This window comes from Phaseolus vulgaris, chromosome 1 (genome assembly GCF_000499845.2).
Source record: "Phaseolus vulgaris cultivar G19833 chromosome 1, P. vulgaris v2.0, whole genome shotgun sequence".
Taxonomy (NCBI): domain Eukaryota; kingdom Viridiplantae; phylum Streptophyta; class Magnoliopsida; order Fabales; family Fabaceae; genus Phaseolus; species Phaseolus vulgaris.
The window spans coordinates 6,789,387-6,816,230 of NC_023759.2; the positions used below are offsets into that span (position 1 = coordinate 6,789,387).

General features: G+C 30.3%; 3 protein-coding genes across 4 annotated transcripts; 2 read left to right on the forward strand and 1 right to left on the reverse strand.

Moving 5' to 3' along the window:
• The first annotated feature begins 3,588 nt into the window (after positions 1-3,588).
• Positions 3,589-12,536, forward strand: LOC137813403 (plasma membrane ATPase 4-like). Its single transcript, XM_068615627.1, has 16 exons — positions 3,589-4,214; positions 6,882-7,001; positions 7,097-7,333; positions 7,764-8,525; positions 8,616-8,738; positions 8,820-8,924; positions 9,018-9,162; positions 9,260-9,424; positions 9,681-9,919; positions 10,005-10,037; positions 10,143-10,224; positions 10,318-10,478; positions 10,573-10,746; positions 11,064-11,246; positions 11,349-11,530; positions 12,079-12,536. The coding sequence occupies exons 1-16, from the start codon at positions 4,167-4,169 to the stop codon at positions 12,173-12,175; spliced, it is 2,856 nt and encodes a 951-aa protein (XP_068471728.1). The 5' UTR covers positions 3,589-4,166; the 3' UTR covers positions 12,176-12,536.
• A 4,846-nt stretch (positions 12,537-17,382) lies between these two features.
• LOC137813405 (protein DSS1 HOMOLOG ON CHROMOSOME V-like) lies at positions 17,383-20,498 on the forward strand. 2 transcript variants are annotated; one of them, XM_068615628.1, is made up of 3 exons: positions 17,383-17,552; positions 17,694-17,798; positions 20,184-20,498. In XM_068615628.1, the coding sequence occupies exons 2-3, from the start codon at positions 17,708-17,710 to the stop codon at positions 20,312-20,314; spliced, it is 222 nt and encodes a 73-aa protein (XP_068471729.1). In that variant the 5' UTR covers positions 17,383-17,552; positions 17,694-17,707; the 3' UTR covers positions 20,315-20,498. The 2 variants fall into 2 exon arrangements, with proteins under 2 accessions (XP_068471729.1, XP_068471730.1); XM_068615629.1 differs by having other exon boundaries at positions 17,428-17,552; positions 17,675-17,798.
• A 707-nt stretch (positions 20,499-21,205) lies between these two features.
• On the reverse strand, positions 21,206-23,597 carry LOC137813406 (peroxidase 16-like). The gene is made up of 4 exons (XM_068615630.1): positions 23,146-23,597; positions 22,843-23,040; positions 22,236-22,401; positions 21,206-21,759 (listed from the first exon to the last, which is right to left on the reverse strand). The coding sequence occupies exons 1-4, from the start codon at positions 23,353-23,355 to the stop codon at positions 21,353-21,355; spliced, it is 981 nt and encodes a 326-aa protein (XP_068471731.1). The 5' UTR covers positions 23,356-23,597; the 3' UTR covers positions 21,206-21,352.
• Positions 23,598-26,844: the final 3,247 nt, after the last annotated feature.

Consider the following 26,844-nt stretch of genomic DNA (forward strand, 5'->3'; position numbering starts at 1 on the left):
TATAACAAACAAGAAAAAAAAATTTGAGTTTTTCAGTTGTGAGAGATTGCTTTCAAGTTTTGAACATTCACTTTTCAACTTTGGTTTTCTCAAGAGAGATGGAATAGGATTACATCTGTATTGATTTCAGTTTATTCTGTAAACAAGTGTAATTCGTTCTGAATACTTTGTAATTTTTGGTGTTGTAAGCCAAGGAGTGTTGTGTGCTCTTGAGGTTCTCAAGATCAACATTCTTGGTGTGTATTGTGCCAAAGGAAGTGTGTTTCTTGAAGGGTTCAAGGTCACTTCTTTGGTTGTTTTGTGTGTAATCTGTTTTTGATTGCTTAGTGGATTGCCCAGTGGATTTTGGGGACTGGATGTAGCTCTAGGTTTAAGAGTGAACCAGTATAAACTGTTTGTGTATCTCTTTCTTCCCTTAAACTCATTTAAATTCAGTTGTTATTGATTTGTTGGTATAAACAACCGATTGTTTTGAAAAAAACAACCAATTATTTTTTTGGTGCTTTACTGTTTTGTGCTTTATATCTTGGCTAATTGAATTTCTGATTGAGTTTCATACAAAAGATTTTGTTCTAGCTTAAAAAGTTTTCGAAAACCCCCTTTAAACAATTCACCCTCCTCTCGTTTAAGGTCTTATATTCTAACAGTACATCCTCACACTTATTTAAGAACCTATTCCCAAAATAATTCCAAGGCTCATTTATCTTCTAAGGTAGGGAAAATTATGGTTTGTTTCTTCTTCTTCTTTTCCTTTTTAGGTTAGTAATATGGTGTTAAAAATAACAAAAGGATACATGCTCAAAGGGGCTAACATGTGGATTATCATAAATAGATTGTCTAGTGCAGCATATTATAGATATTGAAGAATAAAATGTTAATTGCACAGAACGTTAGAATTCACTGTGAAATTACAAGAGAATCAACCAAGAAGAGTTTAGGCTTCCATACGAAAAAAAAAAAATTACAAAGAAGACAATAAGAAAACTAAGAAAATGCTAATGTTATATTCTACGAACATATCCCAAAGTGGGACTTGATTCTTCGATGATTTTCCTTAAAGCTTGTATCTTTTTATAGGTTTCTTTTCTTGATGTATCTTGAAATTAAATTATTGTTCATTTATTGAAATTAAATTGTGTTTTCTCTTTATATCTACAGTAATTAGTTATATTTTGTCTATAAAATTATTTTTATTTAATAATTTGTTTGTAGTAATATATATATATATATATATATATATATATATATATATATTATCGGGGAGTTTTTTAAAAATTTATTATACTATTTAAAAATTAAAATACAATGTTATTAAGTTTCAAATATAACTTAAAGTATTACTATAACTTCTTGTGTTTTTTTCTTTTATTTTTAAGATTTTTTTGTCTATCGTCTATATAAAAAACAGTTCTTTAATCTCTTGAATTTGATTAAAGTAAAACTTAACCTATAATATATTATTTTTAAAAGTATAAAATTTTAAATTACTATTTTTAATTTTCTAAAAATATTTGAAAACTATCATTTTGATAAAATTATAATTTTTATTATTTTAAAATTTATTGGCATTAAAAATATTAAGCATGCTAAAAGTATTTTTAGATTACATTTTTTATTTTTAAAATTCAAAGAATAAAATTATAATATGACTATTTTTTTTTCAACTCCAGTAGTGTTAATTAATGCCAATTGGATAAAAATATATTTACATCAATTATAGAAATCAAGAAATGAAATATTAAAAATTAAAAAATCAATAATTTCTTAAATAAAAAACTAAATTAATAATATAACCTTTATATTATATAGTATAATCCAAGAAGACTAATAATCATAATATTATTCACCAACTATAAAAAGCACTTTTGAATAATCCAACAAATAGCCAAATTGAGATGACGTCAGAAGCACGGAAAGTGAGGGCGCGTGTGGCAGGTCAAAGGGTTCTAAAAGTATTTATTTAAATGTTTTATAAAGTATTTGTTATTATTATTAAAATAATTTTATATTGATTAAATTGATTTTACATAATATCAACAGTTTAATTTTGTTGCTGCACAAAACACATTACATTTGTGTTTTTATAGTAAAATTAATTATTCAACCAGACTATAATTTTTTTTTATATAACTTATTATGATTCCAAAATATTGGTATAATGCAATAAATATTTTTTTATAGTTTCAATGAAATAAAAGCATTTGTAACTTCAATCTTTCATTTATATCTCTAAAATTTCAGTTGACTCAATTTATTTATTTGTTCTTTTCTTTAGATTTTTTTGTTCATAATTTATTTTCAAAGTCAAATTTCCTTTAAGGATTACTAAAGTTTAATTTTAAATAATAAAATAGTAGTTGACTGCTGTTTTGTTTACTTTTAATTAAATCTTTTTAAACCTAACATTGAATTAATTAGAAACTAAAATTTAAAATTTATTTAAACTTCATTAAATTACTCAAAAATAGTACATTTTAAAAATAAACTAATATGTAAAATTAATTTAATCAACATAAATTTAATTTAATGATTATAAAATATTGTATATTTTAAAAAACCTATATTGTAAATTTTTATACTGTTATTCAATGACAAACTCTCATGATAGGTTTTTTTTATTTTTTTATCAACTTTTTAATTTTTTAAGGTAAAGTTTTCCAATTTATTAAAATTAAAACGGAAAAATGCATTCACCATATCTTAAATTTGAATTCTCAATAAATTGTATGAGATAATTTATTGGTGGTTTCTCTTATTTTCTTGATATTTAAAGTTGTTGAGTTTTATGGAGTTATATACATGTTATTGAACAAGTTCAAAAAGATAAATCTTATTAGTTTATGACTTGAATGTGATTCTACCTTAGTTTACTGTTAGGACTAATATTTCTTGGATACTTTATAATAGGTGAAACACTTGTCTTAACTACAGTAGGAAAATCAGGTTTAGGGTTTCTCACAATTTTTGTGTGAAGAAAATGCATGTGCGGATAAGCTTGCTAACTTAGGAGGCTTTATTCATAAAGAGTACTTTCATTGGTATAATATGTTTTCATCTAGTTTTCTCATATTAATAGGTATATCTATGTACCGTTTTTGTTAATATATGAATTTTGATCTAATTCCTCCATATTTTATTGTATTTTTTTTAATAATATTTTTTTTCATATGTAGTGACAAATGATTGTTATTATTTAAGATGTTAGTCTAGTTTATGTCAAATTTTATATAGTAGAACCTAACATAAGAGTTTTTATAAAAAAAATAAATTAACTTTAACATTATTATAAAGAAAAAAATTTATATATAAAAAATTAAAACATCACATTTTAACTAATTATTGTCCTTATATATTTCTACTTAATACAAAACTTTAAAAAAAATATTCACCACCATTCTTTTATAGTGGGAATCAATTTTACAACTCTATAGATTAAATTCAGTATCACAGCATTCTGATCCAACATTTTTCCACACATCCTTTCAAGCATCTCACATTTCATTCTTGTTTAACAGTTACAAAAACAATTATTGAAACAAACAAAGATGAGATCACATTTAACAAATTAACCCTAATTTATTTTTCTTAGAACATTCCTCAAAAGAAACAAAACCAGAAGTGGTAATAGTGGTGTGTGGATCCCACCAGCAGAAACAGGAGCCACCCATGCCTAACCATTTTTCTCCCTTTACTTTCTTCTTCCATTGCATAATAATGTGAGTAATAAAATTGTACTACAGTGACACAAAACTTTTGTACTCTCTGTAGCCACACATGCTGCTGCTACTGCTATGATGATGATGATGATGTATATATAAACCACAGTTCACAAGACACACCACACCCCAAAACTCAAGAAAAAAAGTGAAGGAAGGGAGCACTGTGAGAGGTTCACGGCTTCCACTTTCACATCACCAAACAAACTCATCTCTTCACAAACTCCTCTTCTCCTTCAATCTCTTTCCTTCTGCTTCCTTTTTCCCCTCTCTGCATTTATTTTCTTTTGGACTTTTCCACTCATGCACCCTCCAAACCCCTCTATTTAACCCTCTCTTTCTCCTACACCCTTCATCTCCCTCATAATTCCACACACTCATTATACATACTAATACCCTTCTTCTTCTTCATCTTCTTCCTCATCTTCTTCCTCATATCCAACATCCAACATGGGTGGCATCAGCCTCGAAGAGATAAAAAACGAGAACGTCGATCTGGTACTTCTTCTTTTCTGTGTACCCTTCTGTTCTTTTTTCGATTTTTATGTACCCTTTTGTTTTATCTATGGAATCTCTGTGTACCCTTTTGTTTTTCTTTGACTCCATGACCATTTTCTTCTTGATTTCTTCTTCTCCCCCCTTTTAGTTTATGAAGAAAACACTGCATATTTTGACCAGTTCAGAAAAAGTATTCTTTACTTCAGAAACATCTATTCTTCTATCAGTTCATCATGGTTTGAAATGAAACACCCAGTTTCATATTCAAATTTGTAAAAACAAATATTTCAATAATTTCAAGATCAAACATGCATCGATGATTAAATTTTCTTGTTTCGAGTGTCAAAATTTTCAGTTTTTTTGTGTGCTTTTAAAAATCATATTTTTTTCGGGAAAATTCACGAGTTCTGAATGATTCTTTAGTTTGCTGCTACGTACCCTCCAAACTCAATGAAATGAATAAAAAAAAAAGAATTCTTTTATGACAGTTATTTCTGTGAGGTGGGTGTTAAGAAGCTATAAATTCTCAGAACAAATACTAATAACTTTTTACTAGGTGAGAATATTATTAACCTATGATGTCCAACACCTAGAATATTCATTAGATTTGTTTTGTATATTATTATTTAATTTTCTTTTCAATGATTCATAAGATTCACATGTTAGTTATTGTTTGGTGTTCACATGTATAGTATATACGTATTTGGTACGTATTTGAATGAACACATGAAAGATGTATGTTGAAATTTTAGGATATACGTAATTGGGTGAGTACCTACTCTTGGGAAATTGCTAATCTGTGACTTCCCAAAACGTCATTTGGTAATTAGATTTGTGACCTTTTCTGTGAAGTCAACAATAGTAATTTTTCTTTCTAGGTTCTTGTCATATCATTGAATAACTTTTATTTTTGGTTGTTTGAAATTTCCACAAGTTATTAATTGTCATTGTTCACAATTATGAACAATATAACTACCACTTTGCTTGATTTTGGTTGTAATTAGTGGTTACTAACAATATAAACTTATGAAGAGTTAATTGTATTTTTAATTTTTAAAACATTTTAAAATGGTGTGTTTAGAGATTGAAAAATGATAACCATTTGTTCTTTTTTTTTATAAAGAAAAACATATCAGAAACCAATGTCACCGGAAAATATTTTTCATTTAAAAAAAAGAGATTAAAATTGTACGGGTTTTATTTTTGAGAGTTTTAAATACATATTTAATATAATTGAAATTGAAATATTAAAATCCGATAATTGTTGTAGCTTTAGTAGAAAATTGAATTAAATGAAATGACAGGGATATTTTCTCTAAAAAAGAAAAGAAAAGAAAATTCTTACATTTTTTAAATTCCGAGAAATCTGGACCGTACGATGATGATCGGTGGCAGCAAAATAAGAACTAGAAATTTCTTCAGTCACGGCACGGTTCTCTGTTTTCTTCTACACTATGACTCATGAAAATTCTAAGATTTTTTTTCTTTTCTAAGGTATTTTTGTTTCTTTTTGAAGAATCTGTGACATATTTTATTTTAATTTGAAGTGTTTAAAATTAACAAATATATATATATATATATATATATTCTTTTCATATGTTTTTAATAAAATTGGTGCGTAGACATTGTTGTTAAATAAATAAATACCAACTTTCTTTATAGTTTTAACAAATAACTTTTACTTTTTTTTTAATAAAGTGATTTACACTTTTTTATTTAATTTATAAAAAAAATTGTAAAAGCTTCTCTAACTTTTATATTGTAAAAATCACATTTCATATTTTTTGTATAAGTTTTACTTAATGTGATACTTTTAAACAAAATAAATGAAGTAAACTTTATGAGAAATGTGAATTTATATATTAAAAATATAAATATTTTTGTTTAAATATTAGAGAAATTATGAATGTCATTTTATTAGAGTTCAATTTGTCAATTGGATTCCAAGAATCTGTTATTACTATAATTATTTTTTTTCAAATGGGTTAACTATTTTTTCTTTTAGGTTCAATAATTTTGCAATTAAAAATTAACCAAGTCACTATCCCTATCATTTTAATAAAATGCATATTAAAAAAATAAAGGTAGAGAAATCAGGTTAAAATTTATATTAACTTATATTATTATTTTTAAAATTTAATTTTAAGGAAAGTTAAAATGATATATGAGTAATGTTACAACTAAATTTGGGTATGTAAAAACCATTTTTTCCCACTTAACACCATATAACTTTTTAGAGCAATATTTGATTTTATTTTAGAAACAAAATTCCATGCAATAGTTATTGAAGTTTTAGCACAAATTAAGTGTTGTTTAAATAGAAAATTTAATTGAAAACTTTTAAAGAGTAGGGTGAGTAAAAAATAAATAAAAAATTCGAGGAAGATAAATTAATGAAATTTTAATTTTAATTTTCTTTGGTGTTATTTTACTCTGTTTTTTAATGGTTCGTTTGTGGGGTGGACACTATTAACAGATTGAAGAACTTTTGATGTGAAGTTTTGCATTCTGAAGGAATGAATATCTTAAACCATTATTTTACTACTATTATTAGTAGTATATGTGAAAGAGCAAAACTAATGAGCTACATAAAAGTTGTACAAATTTTTGTGCATGGTGGTAAGTATTTTGAGGAATAACAATGATTGAACATAACCTTGATCCCAGGAACGCATTCCCATAGAGGAAGTGTTTGAGCAGCTGAAATGTTCAAGAGCAGGTCTAACATCAGACGAAGGGGCCAACAGGCTCCAAGTCTTTGGACCAAACAAATTGGAAGAGAAAAAGGTATGTTTTTTCACAAAAAAAATCATTGCAGTTTATGTTTTTTTTTCTTCATTAGATGCATGTAGGTGATGATGTATTGTTGTGTCATGAAACAGGAGAGCAAGTTTTTGAAGTTCTTGGGCTTTATGTGGAACCCTTTGTCTTGGGTCATGGAAGCTGCTGCTATCATGGCCATTGCTTTGGCAAATGGAGGAGGAAGACCACCAGATTGGCAAGATTTTGTGGGAATCATTGCTCTGCTAGTGATAAACTCCACAATCAGTTTTATTGAGGAAAACAATGCTGGAAATGCTGCTGCTGCTCTTATGGCTGGTTTAGCTCCCAAGACTAAGGTTTTCATTTTATCCTCATACTTTTTAAGCTAACTCACAATTGGGGTCCCTGAAAGTTTTGACTTAATAATGAGTTTAAGACAAAACTTTAGACACAGTCTCGGTGTTTTTGTTGTTGTTATGTAATAAAAACTAGTTTCACCTAAGAGATTTGTGCATTAAATGTCTACATAGACTTCTTAGGTGAAACTCCAATTCTGATTCAAGAACAGCTTCATAAGTTTGTCTGACTAAGTTGTGAACTTGTAAACGACTTCATTGTTCAAAGGACTAATTCGTATAGACGAAAACAATCAGGACAAGAGCAACAAAAGTTGCCATTTTTGGAGACCAAATTATATATTAACTTAATGATTCAAGTGTGTGCACTATTTATGCAACCATTTTTTTTTTGTCGATGTTTGTAAAAATTTCTGTTGCTTTAATTTAGGTACTAAGGGATGGGCGATGGAGTGAACAAGATGCTGCAATTTTAGTACCAGGAGACATAATCAGCATCAAGTTAGGAGATATCATTCCGGCTGATGCTCGTCTTCTTGAGGGTGATCCTCTGAGTGTTGATCAGTCTGCTTTGACAGGAGAATCTCTTCCAGTGACAAAGAGTTCCTCAGATGAAGTGTTTTCGGGATCAACGGTTAAGAAGGGAGAGATAGAAGCTGTTGTGATTGCCACTGGAGTGCACACCTTTTTTGGCAAAGCAGCACATCTAGTGGACAGCACCAACCAAGTTGGACACTTTCAGAAAGTACTCACAGCAATTGGTAACTTCTGCATTTGCTCAATTGCTATTGGAATCGCCATCGAGCTCATAGTCATGTACCCAATTCAACACCGAAAGTACAGGGATGGAATTGACAATCTGTTAGTGCTCTTGATTGGAGGAATCCCCATTGCCATGCCAACAGTGTTGTCTGTCACTATGGCTATTGGTTCTCACAGGCTTTCTCAGCAGGGTGCCATCACAAAAAGAATGACGGCTATTGAGGAAATGGCAGGGATGGATGTCCTATGCAGTGACAAAACTGGGACTCTCACTTTGAATAAGTTGAGTGTTGATAGAAACTTGATTGAGGTGTTTGCCAAGGGTGTTGAGAAAGAGTATGTTATCCTTCTGGCAGCCAGAGCTTCCAGGACTGAAAATCAGGATGCCATTGATGCTGCAATTGTTGGCATGCTTGCTGACCCAAAGGAGGTATATATACCAAAATGTAACTCTTTTGTATAAGAAAAAGAAACTTGAATTTTGGGATACAAGTATAATTTTGATGTTCTGATTGATCAGGCACGTAGTGGTATTAGAGAGGTACATTTCCTTCCATTCAATCCTGTAGACAAGAGGACTGCACTTACCTACATTGATTCTGATGGAAATTGGCATAGATCTAGCAAAGGGGCTCCTGAGCAGGTATATATCAGTCTCAGTTTCATTGGTACTTATGATGTGTTTTTGAAGATAAAAAAAAATAATGTTTTTCTCCCTCTTCAGATAATCACTCTTTGCAACTGCAAAGAGGATGTCAGAAAAAAGGTTCATGCAGTAATTGATAAGTTTGCTGAGCGTGGACTTCGATCTTTAGGTGTTGCAAGACAGGTAAGGAAAGCTGTTAACCCTGCGTCTTATTTTATGTTTGATTAGAAACGAATACCCTTCCTTTATTGAACCCTTATATAATCTGTGCAACAGGAAGTACCTGAAAAATCAAAAGATGGTGCTGGTGGACCATGGCAATTTGTTGGTCTGCTACCATTGTTTGATCCTCCCAGACATGATAGTGCTGAAACCATTAGAAGAGCTCTAAATCTTGGTGTGAATGTTAAGATGATTACTGGTAGGATTTGAAGTCATGATCTCTAGTCTAGTAGCTTGGACTGTATAGTGAAAGCCTATAGCTCTGAACTTTCTTTTTTGGCTCTGTCATACTGTAGGGGATCAGCTTGCCATTGGAAAGGAAACGGGTCGAAGGCTCGGAATGGGAACAAACATGTATCCTTCATCTGCATTGCTTGGCCAAGACAAGGATGCTTCTATTTCAGCTCTTCCAGTTGATGAGTTGATTGAGAAGGCTGATGGATTTGCAGGAGTATTTCCTGGTAGGTCCTTTGGATTTATATATGTAACGAGTGTATCATACATATAATTTACTTCATTGTTCAGATGATAATAGTAATGATGACCAAATCATCAGTTTCTTTCTCTTTCAACTATTTCAAACACCCTTTATTTTTCCATGGCTTCTAAATTCTATGCAAGTATTGAAACTGCTATATTTATCAACAATGTAACTATGTTTCAAATTGAGCAACACCTCAAATGTTTTAATCACTTACTCTTTGTATGATATTGTAGAGCACAAATATGAAATTGTTAAGCGGCTGCAAGAGAGGAAGCATATATGTGGAATGACAGGTGATGGTGTAAACGATGCCCCTGCATTAAAGAAAGCAGATATTGGAATTGCTGTTGCTGATGCCACAGATGCTGCTAGAAGTGCTTCTGATATTGTCCTTACTGAACCTGGTCTAAGTGTCATTATTAGTGCAGTGCTGACTAGCAGGGCAATTTTCCAGAGGATGAAGAACTATACTGTTAGTTTCCTTGCATCCCTTAACTATTTGGCTTTATTTTAGCGTTTTTAGTTGTCTAATATCTAAAAATTCAATTGTGAAACAGATCTATGCTGTGTCAATCACCATCCGTATTGTGGTAAGTGCTGAAATTGGGTTGATACAAAAAATTGTTCAAATTTTTTTCAACATATTTATGCAATTGAATCATAAACTAACGTGGTTTATTTTTTTATTTTGGTAGTTTGGTTTCTTGTTTATTGCGTTGATCTGGAAGTTTGATTTTGCACCCTTCATGGTTTTGATTATTGCCATACTAAATGATGGTAAGATAAAATTTTCTTGACTTTCATGTTGTTTGCCTTTTCCATTTCTTTTAAATTGTTTAAACTGATGTGATTATACTACCATGTGTTTAGGTACCATTATGACCATATCAAAGGATAGAGTGAAACCATCTCCACTTCCTGATAGCTGGAAATTGAGGGAGATATTCGCTACTGGCGTTGTGCTAGGCAGCTACATGGCTCTAATGACAGTGATATTTTTTTGGGCAATGAAAGATACCAACTTCTTCTCGGTACATAACTTGTACTTTTGTTTCCTTTTGACCTCAATATGATCTCCATCTTGTTGAAAACCAAGGTCTATGAACACAACTTTCACTCTTGCAGAACAAGTTTGGTGTGAGGTCACTGAGACTTAGTCCTGAGGAAATGATGGCAGCCTTATACCTACAAGTCAGTATAATAAGTCAGGCTCTAATCTTTGTCACAAGGTCCCGCAGTTGGTCTTTTGCTGAAAGGCCGGGTCTTCTCCTACTAGGAGCTTTTCTGATTGCTCAGTTGGTAAGATTCAACCTCCTATTCTTCCATCAGTAGTGTTACATGAAATTGTTCTGTAGTTATCTGAGTCTAGTTTTTTTGTATGATCTGAGCCAACCTCACCAACTATGGTGAGACTTTGTTGTTGTTGTTGAAGTCGTCATCTAATCTTAGTGTTGTAGAAGCATCATGTTTAAAGATGTCTTGATCATTAAGTTCTGCACTTATTCCTCACCAAAGCTACCAAAAGGAATGAAAACTATCTGCTTCTAAATGCAAATGATTGTTTAGTTTTCTTGGCTTTCTTTGGTGGTAACAATAACTTGTGTTGTAATTGACAGGTAGCAACTTTTATAGCAGTATATGCTAACTGGGGCTTTGCAAGAATAAAGGGAATGGGATGGGGTTGGGCTGGTGTAATCTGGCTTTACAGTGTGGTAACCTATATCCCTCTTGATATTCTCAAATTTGCAATCCGCTATATACTAAGTGGGAAGGCTTGGGACAATCTTTTGGAGAACAAGGTATGTTCTTTTCATTTTCTCCTATTTGACATTTGTTGCATTCTTGATCTACTCCAAAGGTATAGAGGTTCATATGTTCATATTCCTATTCCCTGATCACAGACTGCTTTCACCACAAAGAAAGACTACGGCAAAGAAGAGAGGGAAGCTCAATGGGCGGCTGCACAGAGGACACTTCATGGTCTTCAGCCACCGGAAACTTCCAACCTTTTCAATGACAAGAATAGCTACAGGGAGCTTTCAGAGATTGCAGAACAAGCCAAAAGACGAGCTGAAGTTGCAAGGTAACTCATCATGAAGTTATACTATTATACTTCCTCTGGAATCATACATCTACAAAAAGAAAAAGAGTCTAGTAGACTTAAATATATGCAAATTATAACTCTCAAAATTCCAATTAATCTTGTTCTTATTTAAAAATACCTTGATGCTTAATTCTAGGAATCATCTCCAACTTAGGAATCTTATTCAATGAAACATTCTTAATAAGTGTGAAGTTAGTTCATTTTTGCTTTTATGAGTTCACAAGGAGTATATTAGACTCAGGTAGAGCTTAAAAAGGTTTTGGAAGTAACAATTTTCGTGTATGAGAAATGTGAGCATTAAACAACACTCTTTGCAATGCACTACTGATAGTAAATGCAGTGGAATCTACTCAGATGTGAGACCTCTACTCATTTAGGGGATTCACGTGAATTTCACTGCATAATAAAAATTGTGTTGAACAGTGTCTAAGAGTAGGTGTTGCTAGATTTTTTAATGAGTGATACTGAGGAACAATAAGTGATATGTATGATGTTTTTCTAACAATAATTGAAATTGTGTCACACAGGCTTAGGGAGCTTCATACTCTAAAGGGACACGTTGAGTCAGTGGTGAAGTTGAAGGGGCTTGACATTGACACAATTCAGCAGCACTATACAGTTTAAGGAGCTTGGACAAGCTTCAAGAAGAATCGATTCAGTGCTTTTTTTGAGAACAAAATCACATATAATGACGAAGAAAGGCTCAAAGACCATGCTCAATCCATCTTTTAAGTTACATAAGAAAATGAGTCCTGTGCAAATTTGAATGGTCTCTCTCACTGTCTCCATCTTTTCTAGGAGATACTATGTTCTTTACGTATCAAATAACATAATTGGTAGGGTTTACTATCATCTTTTTACCTAGTGGTATGCTAGTGTTATTGTTTACTAAGATCATACTAAAAGCTCTATACATTGGTATTGATACCTTTGCTCAATAAGTCAATATCAAACTCAATCCAAATATGTGTTTTCCTCTGGCTAACATAGTTTGAGTATGAGATAGTTACCCCTTTTTACTATGTTATGTTATTTCCAGGTAGTCTTCGTCTTCTAAAAGTGATTTAAATTGGAATTGCAACTATCACATTCCACTAAAGTTTATACTTATATATATATTACAGTTTTCTTATATTACTAGTCAATGCAGGATATTCAATACTCTCTAAGATAGAGTATTGAACATCTCGTGTGAATACATATTTATAGGTGATATGATAGCAGCTCAATTGTTAGTGACAAGATAGATTCGACAAATATTTATAAGTGGTTCAATAGTAGTCCAATTGTGTCTGAGACCATAGGTACAACAAACCTTATTATGATAGACTCTCATACCACTTAGAAAGGGAATTTTAAGTCTATCTCAACCTCAAAATCATCTTGTAAAGTGAGATTTGCATTCACTTATATACTATAATTTGCACATATCTCTAGTTGATATAAGATCTCTAACAAATTGAAAGCATTATGAATTGAGTAAATGCTAGACACTATGAGTTAACCTCAAGAAAAATACAGAAGAAATTGAAAAATGCTAGACTTATTTTTATAAAGTGTGTCTTGTTGTTTAGGAAATTAAAAAAGAATGATTTCAAGAATCTTAATTGATAAAGTGTTAGGAATTTAAGGTAAGTTGAAAGTCTTACATTATGTAGAAATGAATACGATGAGGAATACATAAATAAAAGGAGTCACAAAGGTTTTGATTTGGAAGTGATGTGTTGGTCTTAAGTGGCTTTAACTAACTTCTCTAACTAATTATGTTACAACTAATTAACTAAATCTAAGAATAACTACACTAACAAATTTATTTGGTGCCTTATTTGTATTTAACAAATGCATGGTGTAAGTAAGAATGTATGAGTTTTGTTTTTAGAAGCAATGACTATATAACAATAGAATTGTAATTATCAACTTTAGGTTTTAGCGTAGTGATAAACACTTGAACCAACAATTATAAAAGACTTTGTAAAGTGCAAAAAGTCTAAAGAGAAGAACTCTAAAAGTCTCAAATATAATCAAGTCTAACAAATGAGAAAGAGATTGTTAAAAGAGTTATACAATGTCCTATTTATAGTCTACAAACTCATTCAAGGCCCACAAATAAAGATCCATGTCAAACACTAGCTTGCCTTGATTTTATATTTTTTCCAAAACTACATAAATTCATTCATCCAATACGTTGTTAATGTAGTTACTCTTCATTGGAGAAAATTCATTGAGCATATACACATCCACTAAGTGAATATTTAGTTAATTCAGATGTTTGCAAATCTTGGGCATTTGTTGGACGAATCCTCTCTTGTCAAGTGGTTTGGTATTTTCTTCTTCTCTACACTCAAATTGGTGAAATCTTATGTAGAGTGAAATCTTATGTACACTATCTATCAAGTGTTTAGACTAGTATTTACTTTCAGATCACATCTTAAAAATGAGACATGTGCAATTAAAGATAAAAAAATGTTTTTTTATTAGGTTGAAATTAGGCCAAGATAAGTGTAAGGTATTTACAAGGAATTAAAAGCTAAAGAATAAATGAAGAAAAGGGAAATAAAGAATGAATAATTGCAAAAATATCGTTATATTGTTATTTATTATGTTTTAACAAATTAGAGATTCGAAATAATATACTATTTTCATTTTGAGTGAAATTAATCGGTTGAATCGACTTTTTAATCCATTAAAAATAATAGAACAATTTGTAAAAGCATTTTTTTTGTGAGGATTATAAAAACGTATTTTGAAAACCTTTATGTACACAAAGGGAGAAATTTGAATTTTGAGAGCATAACTTACATTGAGTAAATACTTTTGATTCTTGGGGCTTTCTTTGATTATTTTCCTTAATTGTAGAAAGTTTACCTGGATTTCCAAAACTTGTCTGTATCTATTGTAATTTAGGTGTAGTTATTTTTTAATTTACTTATTTATGAGATTCTTGTATAGAAATTGGATAGGTTTTTTTTATTTCTTTAAAGCAACATGGTGTTGCTTGTGGTATAAGTCATTCTTGTAGGGTTCAAGAGTGATTGTTGTGTGAAAGATTCTTTGTTATAGTGATATCTCAATTGGTCTGATTGTGAGACTAGATGTAACTCTTGAAAAAGATTAAAGAGTAAACCAATATAAAAATCTATGTTTGTTTCTTCTGCTTTCTCTCTTTACATTTATGTAATAAGATTTGAAGTGTTTCTTGTGTATTCAGAAATTTAACCGATTAATTGAGTAATTTAATAAAAGATTAATTTATTAAAATTCTTGATTTTCAATGATTACACAAGATTTTTATTCTAGTCCAGATTTTAAAGAAATTTTTAAAATTTCAATTCACTCCCCCTCTTAAACTCAACCTACATTTCTAACACGAAATGCAACAAGGGAAAATAATCTCATATGTGCAAAAAATATTTACTTAAATCATAAATCATCTTATAGGACTTGGTAAAGTGTTTGAGAGAGAGAAGTTGAATACAATGATTTAGGAATGTTTAGATAGGAATTGGCAGCCAAAATTCACAACAATTTTAGAATCCAAAGACTTATCTTTTAGTAGTCTTGCATCTTTATTTAGAAATCTTAGAGCACGAGTTGGAAATGAACAATCAAACTAATCAGGAAAGTAATGACCAAAAGAGAAATGAATTGGCCTGAATGACGGTTCACTAGTGCAAAAAGAAGAAAATGATACGTTTTATTTAGTGCGGCTTTTGCGCTACCCGCTTTCGTAAAAAACGCGGTGGCATTTTTGAAATTATTTTGATTTACGAATGCGGCTAAATAACCGCATTCGTAAATCAAAGCACTTGATTTACGAATGCGATTTTACTTATAACCGCATTCGTAAATCCTTTTTTACCCAATTTCAAACTTTATTTCTCGTCTTTGCCTTCGTTTCGCGTTCGCACTCTGAGTTCGTCTCCTTCTGCTGCATCTGCATTCCATTTGTGCAATGTAAGTTTCTTGAACTCTCTTTCTTCCTCTTCATCTTCACAAATATATGCATAAATGTTTTTCGTTTTTCTTATATATGTTTTTTTCCTTGCATTGGTGGTCTCAAAGCACTGTTTCGTTGGCTGACATTCATTTTTCTTACATTGTTTGGTTTCTCGCATTGCTCAATACTCTTTCATTGTCTTCGTGGTTTCTTGTGGAGTTTTTGGTTTGCTCCGTTGCTGCTTCCCTGTCCGCCGTCGCTTCTGCTGCCGCCACCGTTGTTGGCGCTCCCGTGACTCTTCATTAACGTTGGCTTCACACAAGATTGACGATGTTTTAAAATTTTTAATTTTTTTTAATGATTTGGCATATACAAGTGCGGTTAAAGCAAATAATCGCACTTGTAAATGGTATTTATAAATGGGGCTATATAGCCGCATTTATATTTCTTGATTTACAAGTGCGTGTTGATCAAATGCGGCTATAAAGCCGCATTTATAAATTCGAAATAGCCGCATTTGTTTTATGTTTTTGCAGTAGTGGTTATTTGTAAAGAAGAAACAAGTGATAAATATGTTGATGAGGGAAGTGTTTTAGAAAATTTATCTCTTTAATTGAAAAAAATCAGGTTTTTGAAAAAAAAAAGGAATTGCAAAGACAAGGGTTTCGAAGACGATGTACAATAAATCTGATTTTATTTTTCCTAACTTTACTTGCTTTGGTCGTGAAAAAAAAGAACATATAAAAATTGAATGTCCAAATATGTAATATAAAGAAAATTTTGGTGAGAAAAAGTATGAGAAACCTTCTAAAGCCAAAAGAGCATATATATATATATCATAAGATAAGAATAATGTTACAACAACAAATCTCCCATTTTGTATTCATTGTTCTTTCTAATCAATGCCTTCTACAAATGATACACAAATATTGTTTTACTAAATTTATAATAGAATTCGTTGTGAGATTACTTGAAGTTAACTAATCCTATTGTTATTAAAATTTATTGACTTTTGATGCAATTGATGGTCAATGCTGAACACTAGATTATCCAAGACAATATATTAAACGTCTGTATCAACTTTTTATTTGGTTGAAAACAATAATAATTACTTATCATAAAAACTTAAATATAAATAGACATAGATAGATGTGTTTTCACCAATATAATTTAGAATTATACTAAAGATATTTCAATCTTTGTTAATAATTATTTTCATAACCTAACATGTACATTTAACAACATATATTAGCCTTAGACTAGTTGACAACAGAATATCTAAAGAAAATATTTTACAATTATTTAAAATAATAATATTAAAGATAATTTATAAAATTATATGAAGATGATACATCATTTGTTAACTTTTTTTATGGTCATCTTAATTGGACAATTTCACCCTTAAATAAATAAAAATAATCTATTTATTTATTTAATAAAATAAATAATTTATTTTAAAATTATTATTTTTCTATTTTTTATTTAATTATTCGTAAAAAATAATAAAATTATAAAAAAACATCAATACATTCCGCTAGTATATAGAAAGGTAATTATAAGTGTAAATTACAATTATTTCTAATGAAAATACAATGTTAAAAATAAATTATTGATTGAAAATTTTAATATATATATATATATATATTAAATAATAAATAGATTACTTAATTAAATTATGTGTTCAAGACATTTAATCATTTTAATTTCAAATAATTTTTTATTATTGTAATTATATCAATATTTTCTGTTTCTAATCGAAAACCATAAGAACTATAAGAAATTTCAAAAGTTTTTACCGAAGAATCACATTTAAACAGTGAAGTTTTTATTTTATGGAGATCAAAATTATATTTAGCCGAAACTTGTGATTTTAAGCCCAAAAAATTGAAGAAATGAATTTTAAAATTTTCCCTTTTTTTTTAAATTTTAATAATGCATTTTTTCTTTTAAATTCCCACCCAATTTTCATTATATAAGACGCAAACGTTTCCTCAGAACACACGTTACGGATTCAAGAACAGAAGATTCGTTGTTAATAGGGTTTACACTCCAACCTTTTACTTGGTATTGTGTTTTTCATTGGATCGTTGTTTTGTTTGAATTCTTGTCTGATTGCTCACTTTGTTACCACCGTTTTTCAAACTTTGTTTATTTTTCTTATGAATTCATCAAATGTATGCACTTAGGTCTTCGAAATAACTGCAGATTCAGGTTTATCCATGGCCACTGAACCGAAAGCAGCCACCGAGGACGTCAAGATCGACCTCTTCGAAGACGATGATGAGTTTGAAGAGTTTGAAATCAACGAAGGTAAATCAATCTTAGTAATCTTACTCTCTCTTGATTTTCCACGCAAATCTCGTTTACCCTGTTTCAGTTACTATTTTTGTTTCTGGAATGTTTGCATCTGGAATCACCTATCTGACGTCGTTTTGATCCATTGGAATTCATCAAATTCAATGCTTCACAAGTGTCATTTGTTAGTTAGTTTACTTCTTCGGAAGACTGAGGATGCAATGGAATGATACATTGACAATACTTCTTTGTTTAACTAATTAATTTTAGGAGATTCTGCATTTCAAAGAAAAACCAGTAAGAAAAAAAAATCTTTTCTATAAAATGTTGATTGGTATTAATTGAGAACATGAGGTAAGAATAAACCTTTATATTTTAGATTAAAGAATTTTTATAGATTTTGAAAGTGAAAGCCCTCTTTTTTCCTTTTTATTATGGGGGTCGTTTGCATGTTGTTGCACAATTTAGGGATTTCTAAAATTTGTTACAATTTGTAACAAATTTTATGTCAGCATTGAAAGTAGTTTGTGTTATTAACTGTTTTGATTTTTTATTTGTGTAGTCTAATCTTACATGCACTTTTCTACCATTGTGAACAAATAATCTCTAGCTTGCTTCAGCTATTGTGGTTCATCTCTATTCTATAGCTTGGGTTCAACCTTGCTTGTCTGTTCTTTTTTTGCAGTTCACCTTAATTGTCTGTTCTGTTGTTGTGGTGCCTCGTCTATTCTATGCAATATGAAACTCCTCTCTTTTTTCCTCTACTTTGATTTGATGTGATTCTAAGTCTGACTCATTGACTTTGATATGTTCTTTTTTAAAACCTAAGTAGATCTATCTTTCTCGTTAGTCCTTTGTATGAATGATGTTAACTAACAAAATTAGTTTGCTACCGAGTCACATTAAGTGACAAATCAGCTCTACTTGTTATGCCAAGTTGGAGACAAGGTGGCAGCTGACGTGTCAGTTTATTGTGACTTGTTAGCAAACTAACTCTATTACGAAGTCTGAATAGGAAAGACAAATCTTACTTTGAGATACCAATTTTTAATTTTGCTGCTTTTAGGGACTGACTAGAAGACGGCATAGACTTTTAAAGACCTAGAAAACTATTCTGCCTTGTTTATTTCTTCCTAATTCTCCTATTTTACAGAATCTTTTACTTTGATTTTAATTTTTTTATTTCTTTTCCAAGGAGCTAGGTTTGCTGATTATGAGTGAATTATGTTCTTTATTTTGTCTGACTGTTTCTGTGTTGTTTTAGACCTATTAGTCATGACATATGAATATTTGAACTTTTGTTTTAAATTTAGTTCATTGTTATCATTAACAAAATATTTTTCTTACCTGTCATCTTTATCACATGCATATCTTTGTGTATAATTTTGTCTTTTTGGAGGAGGATCTTACAATCCATATTACGATCTTCATTTTGATAACATTGATGTGTACCAAGTGTGTGTGTTGGTACAGTGATCTCAGTAGAGAAATTATATTTCACAAAGTTGACTCTATATCATCTAAACCTATAAATTTAGGCAGTTTTCCTCTTACAATATAACCATGATATCTTTTTAAAAATTGGCTCTATGTCATCAAATCCTCAAAATTCAGGCAGTTTTTCTCTTCTATACAAAAACTATGGGTTTTTTTAGTTGGTTACTTAAATAACCTTGCAATACTTGGTTATTTCACACAAAAATTAAACCACTAAAGATTGCTTGATGTTCATTTTAATTTATGTATGGTTGTGTGGATGTTATGGTGTACATTTTGGGCTCAATAAATTTTCTTTAAATTGAGATGTATTGATGGACCACTTAAGGCAGGCTATTGAACCTTGTGGTATTGTTATGGGGCTAAACTTTCCTTTTCCTTTTAAAAGTAATGGTGGTGAACTTTGTAGTAACAAACAATTTGGGATAGATGAATAGGGTGAAAGGACTTCATGCAATTTAACAATTAAAATTTAATAATTGTAACATTGCAACCTGTAACTTCCCACGCCCTACAATAGCAGGTAAAATTTCAAGATGTACGTGTACAGCACGCTCTACATAGAAGCAAGACACACTATGTTCCTTTTTTTTAAAAAAAATTGTGCTTGATATGAACATGAACTAATGTTGCGTATATTCCGTTCTGCTTTGACATTTTCACCTCATCAGATTTGAGATGAGGCATTGGTCTGTGACGAGTTAGCTCTTCATGCTGTTGATCCTGTTTTTCATTAGCAATAAACACTTTTAGTGTGCAGATATTAGGATTCATGTAATTGCTTGAATTATTTTATTTTCTTTCATTTCTGGTGATGGTATTTGGATTAGAAACTGCATATTCAACTTGATTTGTTGCGTGTGTAATTATAATATTTCTTCTTATTTCTGTTGCACTTTTCAGAGTGGGATGACAAGGAGGAAGGAAAGGAAGTGACTCAACAGTGGGAGGATGATTGGGATGATGATGATGTCAGTGACGATTTCTCTCTCCAGTTGAGAAGGGAATTGGAGAGCAACACTGATAAGAATTAATATAACTGAAAACTATGCCTTGTTAGGAAGGAAATGTAAGGCACAAGAACACAAAAGGAACATAATATTCCTGTTCTTGAATATCTGTGTAGAACTTGTTGAGTATTTGTACTAAAATTGAATTCTGCATAATTTGTTGGCGACTGGCTTAAGATTTTATTTACAACCTCGAATTGTTAGCTTATTTTTTTCATTTTGGGGTTGGGTGTGTGCTAGTCTATGAACAATTCTGGCCAAAAGTGATGTTGACTTGCACATTTTTCATTTTCTTGCTTTCCCCACTGGTTCCAAACAGGGTTTTCGTAACACGAGAATCAATGTGAACAGAAAAGGCTGAAATTTTTTTTAACTAAGGCAGCATTTGGTAAATGACCTCATATCGGTTATGCTTAAAGAATTCTTGGGTATAAATCTTTCAATAAGCTCAAGTTATCTTTCAATAAACAATAAGTTTGACACCTTTTTTGGGATAAAAGTTTATCTGTTTGATTCAGTTTTAGTTTCCATAAATGAACTGAACCAATCTACAAGGAACTTATATTGTTGTGAATATGTTTTACACTGACTAACTGTACGAGATTTGATTTCAGATTATAGTTTCTCTAAGATATTTTCGAAGAAGATTTGTTATTCATATCAACTGATGAAAGTCTTATGAGACAATTTTAGGCTAATTTTTTGGACAAAGAAAAAGGAGTGAAAGTAAATTTGAGTCTAAAATGAAAATGTTCGATAAAAGTGTACTGGATTGAATCAAACCAAACTGATTTGGATATGTAGTTCTAGTAATAGCAGATTATGAAATAAATGTTTGACTGCATGAATTGAATTGAAAGCGCCCAAAAACTGAAGTCATGACCAGTCTCTTCTGAAACTATAGTACAATAAGAATTTTACTAAACTGACTTTGACTGTAATTTTAGAATTATCATCATTGCTTTGCTGGTATTAGACATTATTTAGTAACCTAAAACAAACAGATAGAAGAAATTAATAAGATTATTTGACAATGATATGAACATAGTCACGATTAGTAGCTCAGTTAACCATTGAGCAATCACGCCGGATTTCACCCTGGTTTCCTGTTTTAATCCCGATTCGTCCTAACTTTGTCATGGCACTTACAAAAGCCGTTTCAAAGACTGTGTTGTTGGATGCAAACAAGTTCACTAAGTCTCTTGTTCTTTTATGAGTAAACAAAGCTTGATCAGAAGCTAGAAGTCCTTTTCCTTGCTGAAGATTCTTGTAGTATTGGTTATCAAATATCCGTGGAGTAATTAGGTCCATTTCAACGACTGTTCTGGGGTCTGCATTTTTTGGACAGTCTTGTTGGAGCTTTTCTGCATACGCAGAATTAAGTGTATGATCAATGCTTTTTTTGCTTTTGAAGTTGTAAATACGTTTCGAGAACTGGCTGCAATGAGAGAACCCAATAGTATGTGCTCCTGCAACAACTCATTTCAATCCAGATTACATTTTTGGGGATCAGGAAGCAAAATGGTATGTGCCACAAAAATACTAAGTCGCAGTGTTGTGTGTGTTCAGAAAGGCATATTTGCAAACTAAGGTATTCTTGACAGATAACCTTATTTGTTAAGTACATCATTAGGGATTAGTTTGACTTTTAAAAATTTGATTTTGGCTAAAAGTGAATTTTAAGAAAGTAATTATGTTAGGAAACTGTTATCTTAAAAGTAAGATTGCAATAAGGGTTGGTATAAATTTTCAACCTAATTGCTCATAATTGATTTTGGAGTTAAAATGCTGTTTGAAAATTGATTAAAACCAAAAGAGTTGAAAATTGATTAAAACTGCAATCCTTATTGAAAAACATATGTTTGAGTCATCCCAATGTATGTAAAAAAAGAAGTTCAAACTCATGGATAGCAAACATGTATTTTGTTGATTATGAATGAAATACCTGATAGAGCAACTAGATCTGTAAGGGTTAATCCATGTGAAGCAAACATTTGGTTCAGTTGTTCTAGTTTGAAATCAGGATGAGGTAGATGGTGTCTAACACTGGCTTTTGTTGAGACTCTCCCATCTAGCCTTCCCAGCTCTACTGCATAAGATGGTCCTCCTGCCTGAAACCAAGTGAATGTTGTGTACAAGGAATAAACTGCCAAATATCATTTCCCACATAACCAAAAAACAATTATAAAGACAAATCAAAAGAAATATGATACTTTTATGCAGTGATTCTAATATGATACTTCTCTAATTCAATCGCAAAAGTAACAATAAATCTCCTCTTCATCTCTCTCTCTTCCTTTAGATGAGAATAGAAACTATGTAATCAACTCTTCTTAATATGTCTCTGGTGACTCTTATATGTCCAAACCTCCTTAATAATTTTCTGCCATCTTTTTGGTAATTGATGCTAACTCATAGTACTGTCTCTATTTCTTGTGCTGTTAGTTATTGTATAGACAACTGCTATACTAGGATTGAACTTACTTTACAAATGACACAATTTATGAATTTTAATTACAAGTTGTATTGCAAAAGCTATTGCTTATTCTTACCAATGCTACGACATCCCTAGTTGCCATTGCCAATATGTCAGCACATGAAACCTTATTCTGGCAGCCAGGTACACTGTCAACTGCAGCCTTAGCTTTGATCACAGTGTCAAACCCATCACCAGCTAGTGAAAGATTTATAGGATTATCCTTCTCTGATGTGTGGTTTGTTGAAGCTAGCATCACAGAAGCATCACACCCCTGTCCAACATGCACAAAATAACATTAAGTTTTAGTATCAAATATTGCCAAAATGGTGCATGCAAAGGAAAGAAGAGAGAGAGAATGAGTTAAAATAGTGCTGACCCTAACAAAACAATCATGGAAGATCAGCCTAAGTGTAGCAGGAGCTGTCACAGGTGTCTGCTGAAGTTTCATCTCAACTGCTCTGCGAACAATCGATTCAACATTTGGACATGTGTTTCTGTAGTAGTCAACTCGAAGTTGAGCATGACAACCGGCTATTAACAGAAGAAGAAACACTTCAGCATGCAAAATGAGGCTTTGGGAACTCATTTTTCTAGTGTTTAGAATACTACATTTGGTTTAGTGCTTGCATCCTTAAATAGTCAAAGGAGAAACAACCCTCTCTCTCCCTCTCTCTTCTTAGAAGAATCAAATGTGTTAAATTTGAAAGAAACAGCACAAGAGGTGCACACCAAGAAGAAATACTTTTGGAAAAGTGTTGAGTACTTTTAGAATATCTGAGTAAGCACTCACTGTAATGCTCAGATTATAATGTGTTGAAGAGGTTGCATGTAGGAGTGGTGAAACAACTTGTTTATTAAAAGTGTACCTAGTTTATAACAAAAAGTTAGCTGGTCCCTCACATATTCATGTTTTTCTATATTTTACTCATGAAGTTGGATTCCTGCAAGAAGTGAGATGGTGGCTCTATACACACAAATATCAAATGTTGCAATTTGGCCAATGATTTACGTAAGTGCTTTTATATTGTTCTTTTCTCATGTATAGAGCATATGATATCCACTTTGGTTATTTACTTTATTTGGGTATTTGCAGCACCAAGTCCTATCAATTCCTCCATACCAAGCCAACTCAAAATGAACTCTACTTAGACATGTGTTCCCCACCATATTCTGCTTCTTTTTCTTTTGGTTACACCATCCTTCTTATTCTACTTACCACTTCTCTACCTACTCACACACAACAAAACTCAAAGCTTTTGCTCCTTCAATCTTTCTATTTTGGATTCTGATCTAACTTCAGAAAATTGGTTGCTTAGCATAGCACCATAAGAATCAGTATTTTTTGTATCAGTAAAAAAGAAATATTAGGGATGTTTCTACCTTGTACAAAACAAAAAAGACATGGAAATGGAAATAAACATGAGTACATTAACACCAAACTCGACATAATATCTAACATAATCTGTCCCAACACATTATTACATCTTACAAAACATAATATGTTGCTAAGATATTACAGATTACAACATTTTAGAAGAGTGTCAGACAATGATGACTCTTAGCAGCACAGAATTTGGCTAAGGAGATAGTGCAGCTCCTTGGATTCCTTTCTCATGGCATGGCAATAAATCAATAAATAATTTGGTTAGACAAAATGTTATTTCAAGTAGATTTGGTAACAAATTTAACAATTTAATACCTTTTTCTTCTATCGATGACTATATGTATATGGAAATTTTTTAATAGTACATTTGGTAATTCTGAAAACGCGTATATTATGAAACTCGTTGAATTCAGCAATGACATGTAAACCAAGTTCAATCAAATGAAGATTGAGAGGTCAATGAAAAAGAAAAGAAAAGAAGAAAAAATTGACTGAAAAGTGATTTTCTTGTTTAAATTTAGAGAAACTAAGTGAAAAGTAAGAGGAAAGACTTTAAAAATAATTTAATATAAAAATAATCTTTTGAAAATATAAATTAAAATAAAAATAAAATTTTAATATAAAAACTAAATTTTAAAATAATATATTAGAATAAATTATTTTATTTAAATTAATTTATTTATTTATAAAATATAATTATTAAAAAAATTAATCATGTTACAAAAATTAATCGATTAACATATCTGTATATAATCGATTAAAAACTTATAGATAACCTATTATATAATTTCATTCTTTATAATTAAAAAAAAAAACTTAAAACTGTTATAATTTTTTAATTGTCGTAAATTTTCTTTTTGTTTTCTGCACTTTCTTTTTATTTCTTATTAAACCGTATATATACGCATTTCGGTTTGCTGAAACAAACAAAAATAAAGTTGTATAGAATTGCATTGAATAAAGTTATGTTAAACTTAAATTCCTTTTAACCTGAGTTAACTTACACTTAGATTATTTTTTACCATGGTATTAGAATATATATATATATATATATATATATATATATAAATAAATAAATAAGTGAAAGATAAATTTCATTTTATAGATTAATTTTGTGGCTTCAATTAGTTGGAAAAAAACATTTTAATAAGTATAATAATAATTTACAATGTGAAACAATTTTACATTCAAAAGATTTACAAAATTAAACTCTAACTCTAAATACATAATGGTAAATTTAACAAAGGGTTGCTCATGCATGCCACCAGCACAGGTAGCACTTTTTCTTTTATTTTTTTAATAAATTTCTAAAGATAATTAAAATATATGTTTTTGTCTGGACTTACAGATTCCAAAGGTTTAAAGACTGAATTATATAAGTATTTTGAGGTGTTTCCACTTTCCACTCTAAAGAATTTTATAAGGAAAGTGGATAACTTAAAAAGAATAACGATGGATCATACTTTGTTTTATTATATATACAATAGAAATTAATTCAAGTTATACAAAATGTATTTGAAAACATTTAAACTAGTAGGATATTTAATATAACTTGTAAGCTTGTTAGGTTACATAGATTAGTAACAATAAGAGTAATTAAGCATATGATAAAGTAATATTCAACTGCAAGGAGAATATTACATAATCCTATAAGATTTGTATTAAAAAAGTTAAATTTTGAAGCAAAATACATTGTTTAATTTGACATTTATTATTTTTATTACATTTTTTTTAATTAACTTGAGTTTTAAAGTATTTTTGTTCTAATAGCTCACGAATTACATATAATATTGGAAAAGGAAATAAAAAAAAATACTGAAAAACTAAAGAATGCAAGTACTACACTTTATAAAAATAGAATAGAAAATTTTGTAACTATTTTATTAAGATAATAATTAATATCTTGTTATAAAATATTATCTAGATAGAGATAAAAAGGAGGAAGAGAGTACTGAGAGTGATTTTTTCATCCATTATCACTAAGATCTTATTTATAAGAATAAAATGCAACAAATATTTAATCATAAAGAATAATAAATATGGCCAATATAGATGTAGAAAATTAACATAATGTATAATAGTTCTTTTTAAATATCTAATATTTGGAGAGTTATACATTGTTAAAATATTAATGGGAAAAAATCTAGGGGATGAAAAATCTAGTTAAAGAAAAAATTACATATTTTTTAATAGATGTGCATAACATATTTATTTATCATTCTTATCATCATTGCACGATAAATTTCTTGAATTAATTACTGAAACAATTTGATAAAGATCAATCATATGAACAAACCTTTTGAATTTCTATATTGTCATTCTTTTAAAGATTGAGAGTGAAAAATAATTTTGGACGAATATCTTTTGTTTTATCTTCTTTTGAGTGAGAAATGCATGCAATATTGTTTTTATATATGTTTGTTGATGTAATTTTTGTATCCCTTCTATAGACAAGAAAAAACATTCCTGATTTACCTCATGTATTGCTAAAATTTATGCATGATTTGTCGATGTAGTTATGATTTGTTTCAAAAATCAACCTGAAATCACAATGTCACCCATTGTGAACAAATATCATATTTATGATTGACCATTATGATATGACAAATAACTTGTATTTACATAACCCACTCTAAGAGGTTTTAACATCCTTTACTGATGGTTATGAAGTCATTGTTACTCGAGCCATCA

Excerpts from the sequence above, each read along its gene's own strand:
- LOC137813403 (XM_068615627.1), top strand. The coding sequence starts at position 4,167 with ATGGGTGGCATCAGCCTCGAAGAGATAAAAAACGAGAACGTCGATCTG. Across the intron at positions 7,002-7,096 it reads ACAAATTGGAAGAGAAAAAG|GAGAGCAAGTTTTTGAAGTT; the intron begins GTATGTTTTTTC and ends GTCATGAAACAG. Across the intron at positions 10,038-10,142 it reads CAATCACCATCCGTATTGTG|TTTGGTTTCTTGTTTATTGC; the intron begins GTAAGTGCTGAA and ends TTATTTTGGTAG.
- LOC137813405 (XM_068615628.1), top strand. The coding sequence starts at position 17,708 with ATGGCCACTGAACCGAAAGCAGCCACCGAGGACGTCAAGATCGACCTC. Across the intron at positions 17,799-20,183 it reads AGAGTTTGAAATCAACGAAG|AGTGGGATGACAAGGAGGAA; the intron begins GTAAATCAATCT and ends TGCACTTTTCAG.
- LOC137813406 (XM_068615630.1), bottom strand. The coding sequence starts at position 23,355 with ATGAGTTCCCAAAGCCTCATTTTGCATGCTGAAGTGTTTCTTCTTCTG. Across the intron at positions 23,041-23,145 it reads TCCATGATTGTTTTGTTAGG|GGGTGTGATGCTTCTGTGAT; the intron begins GTCAGCACTATT and ends CATGTTGGACAG. Across the intron at positions 21,760-22,235 it reads AGATCTAGTTGCTCTATCAG|GAGCACATACTATTGGGTTC; the intron begins GTATTTCATTCA and ends GAGTTGTTGCAG.